Source organism: Neomonachus schauinslandi, chromosome 6 (genome assembly GCF_002201575.2).
Source record: "Neomonachus schauinslandi chromosome 6, ASM220157v2, whole genome shotgun sequence".
Taxonomy (NCBI): Eukaryota; Metazoa; Chordata; class Mammalia; order Carnivora; family Phocidae; genus Neomonachus; species Neomonachus schauinslandi.
Window position 1 is genome coordinate 64,255,811 of NC_058408.1, and position 16,056 is coordinate 64,271,866.

At 47.7% G+C, this 16,056-nt stretch overlaps 1 protein-coding gene across 2 annotated transcripts in view; it reads right to left on the reverse strand.

Annotated features, from left to right (window-relative positions):
* The window catches only part of SMYD3 (SET and MYND domain containing 3), a 713,184-nt gene that overhangs the window by 96,783 nt on the left and 600,345 nt on the right, over positions 1–16,056 (reverse strand). For both annotated transcript variants that reach the window (XM_044915966.1, XM_044915965.1), the window contains 2 exons: positions 11,000–11,087; positions 5,849–6,023 (listed from right to left, as the gene is read on the reverse strand). In XM_044915966.1, coding sequence (XP_044771901.1) covers positions 5,849–6,023; positions 11,000–11,087 — 263 coding nt within the window. The remainder of the gene's footprint in view (positions 1–5,848; positions 6,024–10,999; positions 11,088–16,056) is intronic.

Here is a 16,056-nt window from a genome sequence, read left to right on the forward strand (position 1 = left end):
TCCCCCCCCCCCCCCCCCCCCCCCCCCCCCCCCCCCCCCCCCCCCCCCCTCCTCCCCCCTCCTCCTCCTCCTCCCCACTCCTCCACCTTCCTCCTCCTCCCCCTTCCCCCTCCTCCTCCCTACTCCTCTCCCCACTACACCTTCCTCCTCCCCCTCCTCCGACTTCCCCCTCCTCCTCCCCCCTCCACCCCCTCCTGCTACTCCCCCCTCCTTCCCCTCCTCCTCCCTCTCCTCTTCCCCACTTTCCTCCCTCCTCCTCTTCCTCCTGTTTCCTTTGTTGAATTTCTAGACTCTGAAGTAAAAGAGCCTTTGGGAATTGAATTAAAAGGCCTGATATTAAAAAGTTTGAATGAAAACTGCTTGGGCCTTGAGGGACTAGTTTGCCCGCTGTGGGGCAGGCGGTCATCCCCCAGTGTCCAGACAGGGGCTGTGGCTAAGAAACCAGTCTTCGAAAATTGGTAGCAAAGGAAAAGAGACCCTGGCTAGGTCCATCAGGTAACTCAGTATTTTACACAAACACACAGCTCAAAATCTTGGACAGGGGTTTGGCCAAAGAGACTTGAATGGGAAATTAACAGTGTGGAAAACAATGATTAAGGGGCCAAAGGATTACTGTCCACAACCACGGGCAGAGAATAAAACATTTGTTCACTCACTGGGGGAGACAGTTCTGTAAATCTCACCACGGAAGACTGGTGGCCAGCAAGGGAAATGACCAGAACATTGCACGGAGTGCAGGCACTCAGGTCCTCTCCTGGGTAGAGACCTAGCTCTGGTGTGTTCTCTGGGTCCCACACTGTGACTGCGACAGAGGAAGGTTCCACCCTAGACACGCCAGCCAAGGACCCTGCCATCTAGGCGTGAGCTTCAGTGACGGGTACACGGACATAAGCATCATCACAGGGCAACCTAACCACATCTGTGGGGCGCAGAGATGCGGGTCGGGCACAAGCAGGCCCAGGTAAGTGCCCGGTGAGTGACCGTGCCCAGCGCTCTGCTGCGTCCGCACGGTACCTGCACGCCCCACTGGGTCCTGGACCACCACGTCATATCGATCGATGACAAAAACACACAGAAGAGCAACTGCAGGTCTTCAGAAGAGAAGTCGGCTTGAAAACAGCAGTGGCGGGTACTTGCATTTTATCAACCTATCTGCGAAAGCTTCGGGGGGAGGGAACATTCAAGAATCACTGGCAAAATGAAAACAGCAGGGCTGCTGTGTGACCCCTGGCGATCTCAGAGTCCCAAACACCTGGCTGGGAAACAGGTCACACGCACAGACTCCCAGAGCCTTCCACTCCCGCTCCGCCACCATGGCGGCCAGCAAGGCACCGGACTCCACATGAGCGGAGATCATGCTTTTCAATCCACGAGCGGGAGTCACACTGCTCCCCAGTCTGATCCCACACCCACTTGTTTGAGTCCCTTCGTGGTTCATGTTCTGCTCTTCCCAGGACACTCACAAAAATGTCCTTCCCGCCACCACAAAATACTATGTTGTCGGTCAATACCAGCAAATCTCATCCTGTAAGAGCAGGCTTTGGTCAAGGAAAAGGGGAAGACCCCTATATATTTTGAGATGAATTCAGATCAGATATAATCAACATCATGTTACCCGTTCTCAGTGCTTTTGAGGAAAGTGACAGCTTGGTGGATGGTGGACACAATTTGGGGGTTGCTATCTCCAGTTAAAATGAACGTACATTTTGATCAGTGAGTTAGCATTTAGGAATTTATCATATGGATTTGCCCTATAGAGTTGGTCCCATCAGTACACAAAGATTCAACTATGTGGATGTTAATGGCAGTATTTCTTGATACAGTAAATGGAAATGGAAATAGTAGGGGCTAGTTTACAAATTATGGTACATTCCTAAGATGAAATTCTATAGACCTATTAAAAAGGAAGGTGGATATTCAGGAGCTGATCTGGACTGATGTCCACGCTTTGTAGTAAAGTGAAAACAGCCAGTTCCAGAACAGGGGATTTTCTTCTCTCTGCCCACTCAGTAGACTTCTTGGCTTTTCTTTCCCTTCTCCCTTCCTCACCCACCACCTCACTAGACACATCTAGCAGATGCAGACTGGAACTGAGTCTCTCCACAAGAAAGATGAGACGAGGAGAGACAGATAGGAGAAGGAGAAAAAGGGAAGAGCCCGAGTGAGCAGTTTTGAGGAGAGAAGTGAGACAGAGGGGAAAACAAAGTCTCTGAGTATGTGAGAACCACTGGGGAAAAGAGAGGAGAAGAACCGGGGCTTGAAAAAATTAGGCAAGTGTGTTATAAATGAACACACTGAAAACTCCACACCACACACTGAAAACTTCAGGAAAGAAATTTAACCATGGTTATCTTTAGGGAGTGGAACAGGAGTTTGAAAGATGAGGGTAATTTTTATTTGTGTTCTTTAGGAAAGTGCTTTCCTAGAAGTCTATGCTATTCTTAAACCAAAAGTTAAGTTACCAGAACACGTGTGGATACACCAAAAGTCCTCCTCAAAGCCTTAACAAGCCTCTGTATCTCTAGATCTTTCTCTGGGTCCTAAAGAAAATCAAGTTTGATTTTATATTCAACATAATTTAAATTTTAAGTTTAAAACTATACTGTTTTGTTTTTATATTTCCTTCTTTTTATTTTTACACAAATGTGTAGCAGACACCAGCGATATTAGGATCCAGAGTTTCAAGGGCTGGTCTGGTGACACCACCATAACCCTTAATGCCTTCTTCAGCAGGAAAATGCTTCCCAAGCTCTACATTACCACTGGCAAACGAACTTTTGCAACTCAATTCATCTTGTGGTTAAGATTATTTAATTACATTTTTAAATGAAAATTTATGAAATACGTTTAAACTACTTTCTTTCTGCTTAATGTTCATAGTGCTACAGGACAGATCACCATGCATATATAATCACAGATGCTCTCAGAAGAAACAGTATGAGCTAAAGATGATAAATTCTGTTGTGTGTGAATTAATGCCAACCTACTTCATGAAACAAAGATTTTTTTTTGAAGATTTAATTTATTTATTTGAGAGAGAGAGAAAGAAAAAGAGAGCGAGCGAGCACGAGCAGGGGGAGAACGGCAGGCAGAGGGAGAAGCAGACTTCCCGTTGAGCAGGGAGCCCGATGCGGGACTCAATCCCAGGACCCCGGCATCATGACCTGAGCTGAAGGCAGACGCTTCACTGACTGAGCCACCCAGGCGCCCCATGAAACAAAGATCTTAATACTGTGTTGCGTCATAAAAGAACTTCCTTCTATCAAGTCAAAATAAATGACAGCAGCAAGAAGGGAGCCGAGAGCAATGCGGTGATTTGGATAAAACCAGAATGTGGACACCTTCTCCGTTAAAGTCAGTAGTTAAAATTTAGCCCAGGTCCGGAGGGAGAACATCATCCCCAGAGTCCTGACCTCAGTCTAGCTGTTGCAAACAGTATATTAACACTGTAAAACTGTTAGAGCAGGTGGCAGTCCCGTCGCCTCTCAGTAACTCATGCCGAGCTAACTGCCCACGTCCTTGGCTAAAGGGGACCCGAGGGCCCACCGTGCGCATCTGCGGGGAGACCGAGTCGGTGGCTGGCGGCCCACAGGCTCACACACATGTGGGGTACGGAAACCGCCACCAACTCTCGGATTCCTGCCTCCGGATTGTTAAAGGGCTTACAGAGCATCTCACCCATTTGTTCCTTGTTTTCACTTTTGCTGAGCTAACGGGAAGAAAGGCCAAGTACGCCAGCATCCCCCTCACTGCCCCATCGGTGCTGGGTTACTTCCCCTACAATAAATACTGCTGCAAGCAAACCGGTCAGAACCCACTGGTTCAAAGTGGATCGATCAATGAAGACGGGATTTCTGGAAATATAGACCACTGCACAGCTACTTCTTAACAAGCTCCGGGGAAGAGAAACTGAGGGAGGCTAGGAAATCTGTCACCCGGTGTAAGCACAGAGTGTGATCTGCCAGACACCAGGAAAATATAACCAGATGTATTCCAAACAACATGGAGTCCATTCAGGTGGACGTGGCCTCACGAGAAAGGCCTCTCTGTTTGACTCAAGTCAGTTAATTAAGGGGTAAATTAGTCCTTCAGAGAAGCCATGATAGGTGTGGGGAGAGGATTCAAAATTGTGTGCAGAAGCAGCACCGTCGAGGTGGGGGACCAGTGTTGAGTGTCTGTGGTCAGAGCAGCCCAGAGGGCAGCCTAGGGGCGGGGATGGGGGCTGGGGCAGCCAGAGCGGGTGCAGGTCCAGTGCTAGCCAGAGTGTGGGGCGAGGTGCTGCAGGGGCGCCTGCAGGAAGGAGGGTCTGCCTGGCCTGCATCTCCCGGCTACAGTCCATCCGCTCAGCCCATGGTTTGGCCTCCCGAGACCCAGCCCTGGGGTTCAGAGAGGCGACACCAGCCATCCCAACCTGCCCCTTATTGCAACACCTAGGCTCAGAGAACGAAGCCTTATCTCTTTGTGCTCGGTTCATATTTTCTGAAAACCCACAAGATTCATCATCCCGAGCAGACATTTGACGCTCATGGGAAAGTCTACCATCTCAGCCCTGAAGGCAATCGCCTGCAAGTTTGATGCGAGCTGACTCACAGTCTGGATTCCAGAGCTGTTCGACCGCAAGCAGGGGAAAGGAGCCACCTTCGGAAGCTCTGAAAACACCCTCGGGAGGCACCTGGGTGGCTCAGTCATTAAGCATCTGCCTTCAGCTCAGGTCATGATCCCAGGGTCCTGGGATCGAGCCCCGCATCAGACTCCCTGCTCAGCGGGAAGCCTGCTTCTCCCTCTCCCACTCCCCCTGCTTGTGTTCCCTCTCTTGCTGTGTCTCTGTCAAAGAAATAAAATCTTTATTAAAAAAAAAAACACCCTCGGGGCACCCTGGGGCCCGGGGCCGTGGCTGGTCTGTGCACCCTTGCTGCCCACCCTCCTTCACTTAGAGCCCCTCCCCTACCTGTTGCCCCCTGCGGGGGAGGCTGGGAGCTGGGCTGTCCCTCTGCTTGGCCCCTCAGGGCAGACATCGTGTTTGCCTGGCCTTCAGTGCCACCCAGAATGGTGCCCCCGCTTTCAGGGACCTCCCCCGCCCCCTGCCCCCCAGGCTTCAGGGCGCCTTCCCAGCAGTGAGGGACCTTGTCCTGTGCTCGAGATGGTTGCTCCCACCTCAGCTGACAGTATGAATGACGCCGTGCCCTTCCCTCCGGACTGATCTGCCTCGACTTCCAAACTCACGTTCTCGACCCTCCGTAAACGGGGTCCCGCACCCACCAGCACCAGACTTCAGCGCTGCCAAAGCTCCTGTGAGTTACAAAGGCATCAGGGGACAACACACCCCTGGTCTGAAGGAGCTGCGGACAGTCAAGAAACAACTAAGTAGCAACTGCTCCTTCACCTGACTCCCTGACACGTTTGAGCACCGAGGTCTCCCCGCTCTCCTGAGTGGGTCAGAAGGCGGTTATGGGGTCCCTTGATTCCAGTGAAGCACCCCGGGAACCATAAAGCCCTGACAAACGTTAGAGACCACCATCAGTCAGCCAGACCGAGGGCCCCAAAGGCAAATGACACAGCCCCCCGGCCAAGCTGGGGCCGAGCCCTGGGCCCCTGCGGCTGCCCACCCCCCGCACTCTGCCTCGTTGCCACAAGCAGCACACAACACTGGAATCCCCGACTCCACAGAGACAGCATTTCATCAGTCTCCACACCCCCAGAGCCTGACACACGACACGAGCCTCAGGAGCAACGAACAAAATGGGGATGCGCAATAAAAAAGTGGCCATCCAAGTGACTTCAGGATGTCAGTCTTCCGGCTCAGAGAAGACACTGCAGCCTCGATTCTGGCCCTCTCCCGATGACTCACCTGTACGGCTCCATGGTCCGGATCCCATAGAACAAGGCCTCCTCCAGCAGACCGAGGTTGATGCACGCATCCATAGCACAGTCGAGCACCTTCAGCTGGTAGATGTTGATGTCGGGAAGGCGTTCGGCGTTGCTGCTGATGATCGTCTGGCACATGGCCAGCACCTGTTCCCACTCTGTTATTAACCTTAGTTAAGGATTCATTGTCTTCACCAAGAAAACAAGTAAAATGAGATTCTCTACAAGGCTGAAGAGCTCCCAGGCACAGGAGGGAAGAAAGAGCCCATTATTTTACACAGATGAGCTGCCTGAAAACATACTTGAGAAACAAAAACGGTTAAGTGGCATCTCAGAGAAGCAAATTCTGTTTACATCAACAAATCATCTTCCAACCAAGCCTGTACTTTGGGGGATCAGGATTTCCAAAGAACCCTTCTTTCTTTGTACTCCTATATGGATTCTTTTTAAAGCCAGCCATGAAATAATGCAGCTGTGTATTAAGCTGAACTACCGATTCGGTTAGTTCAGTTTAAATTATGTACTGTGTTAGCTTCTGTTACAAAACGGATCTAAAATGGAAGAAACTTTAGACGGATTCCATTTTAAAAAGGAGGAGCTCATTTTTGCCTCTGTGTCATCCGAACCTCAGGCACACAGGAAGCCAAGTACACAACCCACAGGCACGAACGAAGGAAGCAACTCGAAGAAATACATCTCCACTGGGTCTCATATTGAAGTTTTTTTTATTATAAAACAAAAGGGATCCAAGCCTATACTTAACCAAAAAAAAAAAAAAAGATATTCTTATTTTGAACCTCCAAAGTAAAAGATAGTTTTTTTTTTAAAGATTTTTATTTATTTATTCATGAGAGACAGAGGCAGAAGCAGGCTCCCAAGGAGCAGAGAGCCCGATGTGGGACTCGATCCCAGGACCCTGGGATCATGACCTGAGCCGAAGGCAGACGCTTAACCATCTGAGCCACCCAGGCGCCCAGTGAAAGATGGTATTAAGAACAGGGCTCATGCACATAAACTGCAGGTTTAAAAAGGGCAGAGAGGGGCGCCTGGGTGGCAGGGCTGGTTAAGTGTCTGAGTCTGGACTTGGGCTCAGGTCATGACCTCAGGGTCGTGAGATCGAGCCCCTTGACAGGCTCCGGGCTCTGCGCTCAGCATGGAGTCTGCTGGAGATTCTCTTTCTCCCTCTGTCCCATCCCCCTGCTCTCTCTCTCTCAAATAAATCTCTAAAAGAAAAAAAAAAATTAAAAAGGACAGAGAGAAGACCCAATGCCCACTTATGAGCAACTCTGAGTCGCTGTGAGTCCATAACTTCCTCTTGTGGAGCCTTGGTGTGATTGCCCTTTTTTATTTTTATTTTTTAAAAAAGATTTCATTTATTTACTTGAGAGAGGGCACATGCTCTCAAACGGGACTCGATCCCAGAACCCTGAGATCATGACCTGAGCCGAAGGCAGATGCTTCACTGACCGAGCCACGCAGGCATCCCGTGATCACCCTTTTTTAAAACTGCTAGTATTCCCTGTCCTCTTTGGGAGACAGCCAGAGGCCTGAGGATGTGCCGTAGGGAGCGTGGAGTGTGCCCTGAATGCCTCCCCGCCTCCCGCCCTCTGAACACCATGGAAGCACAGCTGCAGGCCAGAGTGCGGGCTCCTGGGACACACACACTTCTCTTCTTGCGCTGCTGCTGGGGTGTTAGGTGCTGGGGAGGTACAGGCCCCCCCACCCCCTTCAACCTGCACAGCTCCACATCCTCCTGCTTTCAGGAGCCGTACTCCACTCGAGCGAAAGGGGTTGCAGATTTCAGATGCAGCAGAAATGGCAGAGCCTTTGGCTGGAGCTAAAGCTGGATTTCAATCTGAGCTACTTCTGTCACTGGTCAGATCTGAGGCTCTGAGGATGTCGCCGGAGTGCTTAAAGCCACGTGACCTCTGACGGCGGCTAGGCATAAGGAAAATGGTCCAGTGGACTGAACCCCGATCTACCCACACCCCTCGCCACCACCACACAGCCCAGTCTCTTCTGTCCCGCCCTGAACTGAGGGCAGGCTCCAGCGCCCCTTTATCCTGCCCCCCCACCCCCGCAACATCCACCCCTCCTAACCTCCCTGCCACCCGGTGGTTCCAGAACGTTAGCAAACACTTGTAATAATCCAGTCAAGCCGCCTGTGGGAGTGGGGACTAACGTCTTTATGAACCCTCATGGGAAATGCGTGTTTCTTTTCAGTGGGGGCCCCCTGGAGGCATAGCACCCTACCCCCAAGGCACGACTTCCTTGGTGAGATTCGCAAGCACCACAACGCACAGCCGAAGGCCTTTATTTCACACTTCTTGTATACTACACTGTAATTTAGGATGAGTTCTGTCTCTGAGGAGTTGACTCTGGTCTTGGGCGAGGTGCATTTATTGAAGAAAAGTGAGTCAGTGACTTCTTTTGTATTCATCTGACGTGTATGGATGAAGTGTGCTGAATGGATCCCCAGAGGTTGGGGGGAACAGTATCTCAGGCAATGCACTGATTTTGTAACAGATTGCTGGGCTAACCTCTGTGGCTTTTCATTCCAGGATTAGATATTTGACGAACTGTCAGGAGGAATGACTGTCTCTTACACAACGCTAGACATTTCTGTGGCAAGACTTTGCGCCTTATTTTAACGTTGTGTTGTTTGACCTCCATGACTATTCGCCCACTCATTTATATATGCTCCAACTCATTTGAAAGAGGTTTTAGGTGACAAGCCTTAGAAATAAAAACCAGATGTGATATTCTGCAGCCACTGATAGGAATACATCTACTTTATCCCCCGCAAGCTGGAAGGGACCACATGCCAATTTTCCTTTGCAACCCTGGCAACTGTCTGCTGGCAAACAAGGCAACCCTCTCCTATAAAACACCCCAGTGAGCAAAAAAATTGAATAATTTTAACTAAGAGGCTTTTTCCCCCAAGTGGATGCTGACATTGTATTTGCTCAAAAATATAGTCCCTGGTATTTGTTTCATGTTGCACACACGTCATTCTGTTCCAGGGAGGAGCTGAGCTCTAGCTGGAAAAAGGGTGGAGAGCCTCCCCGAAGCAGATAGAATGATAACCTCCTCTGTGGAACCTTCTTTTACCTCCCAGAGTTGACCACTGTGCCTCTGATGCCCCTCAAGTATGTATGTACCAAAGCAGGTGTGAGAGTTGTGAGGGCAGGGTTGTATGCACCAGAAAGTGGGCTGCAACTGGCAGATCACTTGGCACAGAGTCCTTTTTCCGTGAAGCCTTGTCCCGCTGAGACCCGACTGTGGCTGGGTCATCCAGGGCCCCAATTCCATGGCTGGGGAGCAGAGAGAACAATCCTACTTCCCTGCAGTAAGAACAGTTTTATGAGCCCAAGAAGGGCCCCCTCTTCTTCCCAGATCTGACTGTTTTCCCAGTATCTCCCATCCTGCCTACAGATAGGGTTGCAAACTCCATTTGGATCCTGGTTCCATTCCTCACAACTTATTTCAATTTTTCTAGATCCTTCTTAATATGCCCTACTCCCAACTGGTCCCAAAACTCTGGATATGATCAGACTCACAGATCACCTTTCTCATTTCCTAGTCTCTGTTAATGTAGCCCGAGATTGCAGTAGCTTTTTGAGGGGTTATATCATCCTCTTAAACTTGATTAAATTTTGCTGTGTACTAAAACCCTAAAATTGTTCCACATGTTCTGCTGCTAAGCTTGATGTCTATTTACACACTTAACCTCTTTGACCCAAATAGAAGATTTTATATATATTCTTGAAATTCTCTAAAAAGAATTTCATCTTTTTAGATTCAGGCATCATTCAAGCCTTCGGGGATCTTGAGCTCTGGATTCTGTCATCGCAACCTCTGCCATTCCCCGACCTATAACCTTTGGGAATCTGAGGACCCTGTGCTCTGTATCTCCATTCAAGGCCCAGAGTCAAAGGCAGGAGAGGACCAAGGTGGGAACAGAGCACTCCAGAGTCACAGGGACCCCAGGGGCATCATTTTCTCAGGAGAGTCATTCAAGCCTTTAGAAAGCTGTCTGGCCATGCTAGCATCTAGCATCAATTTCTTGACTGCTTTTAATTAAGCCTCTTCCTGAAATTCACATACAAACTTTACCAAAGAAATCCATGTCTCTGCAGACTCACTTGCTCTTGGTGAATTCACACAGCCTCAGGCTGATCACAGCTCCCTTTTCCATTTCTTTAGTAATCAGTTATAGATTCTTTACCAAACTTCAACAAACAAGCAAAAAACAACCCACCCTGTTCAGATTTCAGGAGATACTTCTTTCACCTTTAAAAACAAGAGCAATTTGTCCATCTACCTCTCCTATTCTGTACCACTCTTTAAAAAACATTGTAGATAGAAACTTCATTTGGAGATGTTCTTATTGTCGGGGATCTAATTTCCCCAAGGCATCTGAAGGACCTTGCATTATCTTTTTCATCTACCTTGGTCTATTTCTTCTGGCCTTGGGGTTTCCCTTTGTCATTTTTTGCTCAAGTGAACTCCCCTACCGGAAGCAACCTCCCTCTCAGCCTCTGTCCATTCAAACCCTGTCCTTGACTTTGGCTACCACTTACCCAGTACAACATCAGTGTGGCCTCCCCAGATGACCTCCAGCATAAGCGCTCTCTCCTTACTCTGAACTTTGACCCACTCATGGGTCCTTACTATTTATGCCCAGAAAATTTACTGTGCAGCAACTCCCTCTGCCATGGTAGTCATGGTTGATTTAATACGAAACTTCTAGATCTGAGAGTCAATGATATTAACTTTTTAGGATTCTAAGTTATTCCTTCCTAGAGATGTAGGTTGTGGGAGGAAAGGAATACAGAAATCTGTTACCTAGTACATATAGAGACTACTACTTACTGTCCTATTACCGGTCATGAGTTTTGGTTACTATCTAATGGTGGTGAGGTATTCATGCTGATCCTGCCATACTCTGCCCTAGCCATTACCCAAACTGTTGGCTGGGATTTGGGATGCAGCCTCTGACCATGAAACAGAATGAAACTCACTGGCTCAGAGAGAGGTCAAACCATGGACTTGGCTTCATCAACGCCACGCTCAAACCAATAAAGAAGCAACAGTCCCAACGGTATGGCTCAATCCACAGGTAAAAGGATACTCCAATGTGCCTTCAGTTCCTCAATTTTTTTCAAGGATTCTTGAACTTCCTTCCATACTTGCTCATCGCCAGTGAGCATATCAGCATCCTGTTCAGGCCAAATGAAGACAACAGAAAGGAAGACAAATCATTCAATTAAAAAAATGGGCAAAGGAAAAAAAAATGGGCAAAGGATCTGAACAGACATTTCTCCAGAGAAGATATTCAAATGGCCAATAAAGCACATGGAAAGATGCTCAACATCATTAGCCATCAGGGAAATGCAAATCAAAACCACAGTGAGGTATCACTTCACACCCCCCAGCTGGCTATAAGGATGTCAAAAAGACAAGAATAACAAGTGTTGGTGAGGATGTGGAGAAACTGAAACTCTCATGTATGACTGGTAGCAAGGTGAAATGTTGCAGGCACTTTGGAAAATTGTCTGGCAGTGTCTTAAAAAGTTAAACATACAGTTACCATATCACTAAACAATTCCGCTCCTTAGTTACATACCCAAGAGAAAGGAAAACACATGTTCACCCAAAAACTTGTGCATCAATGTTCACAGCAGCATAATTCTAGCAACTAAGGTGGAAACAACCCAAATGTCCATCAGCTGATGAATGGATAAATAAAATGTGACATATCCATACAACGGAATATTACTGGCAGTGAAAAGTAATGAATTACTACAACATGGATGATCCCTAAAAACACCATGCTAAGTGCAAGAAGCCAGTCATAAAGGACCACATACTGTATGATTCCACTGATACGAAATGTTCAGAATAGGCAAATCCATACAGACAGAAAGTCAATTACTAATTGGCGAGGGAGGGGAAGAGGGTGGGGGAGAAGTGGACAGGACTGCTAATGAGGATGGCGTTTCTTCTCTGGGTGATGAAAATACTATAAAATCCACTGTGTTCAAGGTTCCACAGCTCTGTGAATATACTTATATACTGTGACTGCTTTGTATCATATGTGGATTATATCTTAATATAGCTGATATATATCAGGAAGGGGAAGAGAGGCAAGAGAAAGAATCATTTGTTTGGAGACCTACAGGTACTTTGAATCAAAAATGTAGTTATCAATCAAAATGAGTCTAGGAAAGAGTAAAAGGAGTACAATTACACCCAGGTGAACTTATTTTGACTTTTTTTTAAAAAAGATTTTATTTATTTATTTGAGTGAGAGAGATCACAAGCAGGGGGGAAGGGTAGAGGGAGAAGCAGACTCCCTGCTGAGCAAGGAGCCTGATGTGGGACTCGATCCCAGGACCTTGGGATCATGACCTGAGCCTAAGGCAGACGCCCAAAAGACTGAGCCACCCAGGTGCCTCTTATTTTGACTTGTACAAAAATTAAAAATTAGAAGAAGAAGAAGGAGAAGAAGGGGAGGGGAGGGAGAGGAGGAAGAGGAAGAAGAAGAAGAAGAGGAAGAAGAAGAAGAAGAAAAGAGGATACTCAACAACTGAAAAAGCAATTCGAAAAAAGATTGTGAGTTATCATTTATTAAATGCTGTCCTCTGGTTTAGTAAGCAGGTCCTCTATTTTTCCTGTGTGTCCATTTTAAGAGCTCCATAGCCACGTGTAGCTGTCACCACCATATCGGGTAGCACAGATATAGAACAATTCTATCATCATAGAAAGTTCTACTGGACTGCTTTCAAGAGGCTACTCAAAGCCTAAGAAACTGTCATCAGACACCATTCAAAACCAGGTGTTTAATATTTATTAAATTCTCAGTGGGTTTCAGGGAGAAGAACCATCCGAGGAAGTTGTATTAAATCATGGTGGAATCATGGTAAAGGTGAGGGAGGGCAGACTTTTTCCAACTATAGAGATCTCCCTGGAGATTTTTACATGCCTCCTAGGGGATGTTTATACAATGACTCTTGTGAGAACCACTGCCAGAGTAGGCCTGATAGGAAGATACAGATCACTCAGGGTGGCAAGGCAGAGAAAAAAAGAGGGCCACGGAAAGCCGGGGAGAAGAGATGCCAAGAACAGGGCGAGGCAGTGGGTGCGCAGACGAGGACACGGGTACACTTGTGTGAGTGCGCCCGTGTGTAGCAGGGCTTTACGGGTCTCTGCGTATACAGGTTGTGCACATAATATCACAGGGTGGTTCTTAAAAGGACAATATAAGTGCACCCTACTTTTTTGGGGGGAAATTCTAAACAAGAACTTAGCTTTCTATACATAGGAGAGGGAAATGAAAGTTAATTGCTTTACAAAAGGTAGACATGAATGTCCTAAATACCTGCCCTAAGTCCATATTCATCTCCTAAAGCCTCCGTTCCACCACTTCACTCCAAAGCAACTTCCTAGCACCTTCCAGGTAAAGCTCACGTTAAATCTTTTTTTTAGAGAGATTTTATTTATTTATTTATTTGACACAGAGAGAGAGAGAGAGCGAGAAAACACAAGCAGGTGGAGCGGCAGGTGGAGGGAGAGGGAGAAGCAGACTCCCCGCTAAGCAGGGAGTTCAATACCAGGACCCGGGATCATGACCTGAGCCGAAGGCAGATGCTCAAGTGACTGAGTCATCCAGGAGCTCCCCCACATATTAAATCTTGACAATCATGGCTGTTTAGGATGAAATCTTCCTGTTTTATATTTTACTCCTGGCAGCTCAAGCCTTAGGTTCTAGGCAAATGTCTCACTTGTTAGACTCTACAGGAGGCAGAATAATAGATCCCCAAAGATGTCCATGTCCCAGTCCCCAGAACCTATACATATGTTAGGGTACACAGCAAAGGGGAATTAAGTTGCTGGTGGGATTAAGGCTGCTAGTTAGCTGACCTGAGAATAAGCAGCGTGTGCTGAACCCCCCCAGGTGGGCCCAGTGGAATCACAAGGGTCTTTCAGGGTGGAAGAGGGAGGCAGAAGAAGAGGTCAGTGATGTAACGTGAGGACCCAACCTCACTGTCGGCTTAGAAGGTGGAGGAAGGGACCCATAGACCAGGGGGTACAGGCAGCCTCCAGAAGCCAGCAAAGTCAAGGAAACAAATCCCCCCTGGGAGACTCTACAGAGGAAGGTAGCCCTGCCAAGGACCTTCATTTTTGCCCAGTGAGACCCATCTCAGGCTTCTGACCTACAGAACTGCTAAAAGATAATAAATTTGTGTTGTTTTAAGCCACTGAGTTTGTGATCATTTGTTACAGCAGCCATAGGAAACTACTACAGTCCCTACCACACCTGCTATTCTTCTGGCCACTGGACCTTGGCACGTGACCCTTCCTGCAGATAAAATTAAGTCATCTGATCATTCATCTATTCCAAAAGCACTTATCAAGTACCTACATCATGCAATGTTCTAGGCACTGAGAATAGAGCAGTAAAGAAATCAGAGTGTTTACACTGAAGAGGTAGGACGAGCTTGGTATGACAGAAAACACACACACATAAACTACATATTTATCAGAGGGAAAAACAAGTGAACAGGGAAGTGGGATGGGGAGCACTGGCCCCAGGGAGTTCCATCTTAGGCAGGATGATCAGGGAAAGCCTTGCTGAGAAGATAATATAGAAGATCGGAGAGAGGTCAAGGGTAGGAGATAAGAATTCCAGGAAGAGGGGACAGCAAGTGTCCCAGTGCCGAGCCAGGAGCTTGCCCGATGTTCCAGAAATAGCAAGGAGACTGGTGTGGATAGAGTTCTTCTGTTGTTGTTTGTGTACATGTTAGAGCTAAATATAGGTCCTCTTCTTCTTTGATCCTGCCTCTCCCACATACCTAGCACAGAGAACTGTATGGAGCAAATGCCCAATTAAACATCTGTAGGATGGATCTGCAAGATGGAAACTGACATTTTTTTTGGTCACGATCTGGATGTTCCTTGTACGTATTTCAATTACTCCTCACAACACCCTTGTAGGGCATCCATACCTCTAATCTACAAATAGGCACAAGATAGCTGCCCTACTACTTAAGTAACAAACGTCCTTCTGTCCGTAACTGCCAGAGGTAAGATTCAAATCCAAGTCCGTCTGGCTTCATGGCTCAAGCTCTTTGCACTAGCTTTATGTTTCATTTCCATTTGTTTCTCTCCTAGGCTTGCTCAAAAGGTGAGACAGGTCTGGGAAGTAGTAACTTCAAAATATCTTCAACTCACGGTTCCTATGATCTTCCTAATCCCAGCACTTGGAAAAGGGCAGTGGATCCTCCAACACGAGGGGCGCCTGGGTGGCTCAGTCAGTTAAGTTTGCCTTTGGCTCAGGTCAGAATCCCAGGGTCCTGGGATCAAGTCCCACATCAGGCTCCCTGCTTAGTGGGGAGCCTGCATCTCCCCCTCCCTCCGCCTGCCACTCCCTCTGCTTGTTCTCTCTCTCTCTGACAAATAAAGTCTTTTAAAAAAAAGATCCTCCAACACGGAACCCATCGGGAATCTGGTCCTCTTCCACCAGGCATGGTGAGACCAGGGCCCAAGACAGAACAATTTCATAGGGGAATTATACTCACAACTAAACCCCCACAAGAATCTGACTGGCTGTTCTTTGGGTTGGGCCTAAGAAGTCACTACTAAACAGAGGAGCAGAAAAGCTTTGAAACTGCCTCCAAACCTTCAAAAATAATAGCTCCTGAGAGCACTCTATATTGGAGCAAGACAAAATACATTCACTAACAGTTAACCATCAACTCCCTGGGGCACCTGGGTGGCTCAGTTGGTTAAGCATCTGCCTTTGGCTCAGGTCATGATCCCAGGGTCTTGGGATCAAGCCCCGCATCGGGCTCCCTGCTCAGCCAGGAGCCTGCTTCTCTCTCTGCCCCTCCCCACTGCTTGTGCTCACACTCTCTCTCTGTCTGAAATAAATAAGTAAAATCTTTAAAAAAAGAAACCACACACAACAAACCATCAACTCCCTGGAGTGTCTCACTATGATGAGAGGTAGTATTCACTACACCCTTGGGTTCCCGACTCACCTTGCTCCCATCGACTATCTTGTTCCATTCTGCGACTTCTCCTGAGACTGTCTCCACAGTAGGGTCTGTCTCCCCTCTCCCCACACCAGGAAGGGGCACATCCAATTGTGTGTGTATGTATTCATATACATACGTATTCATATAT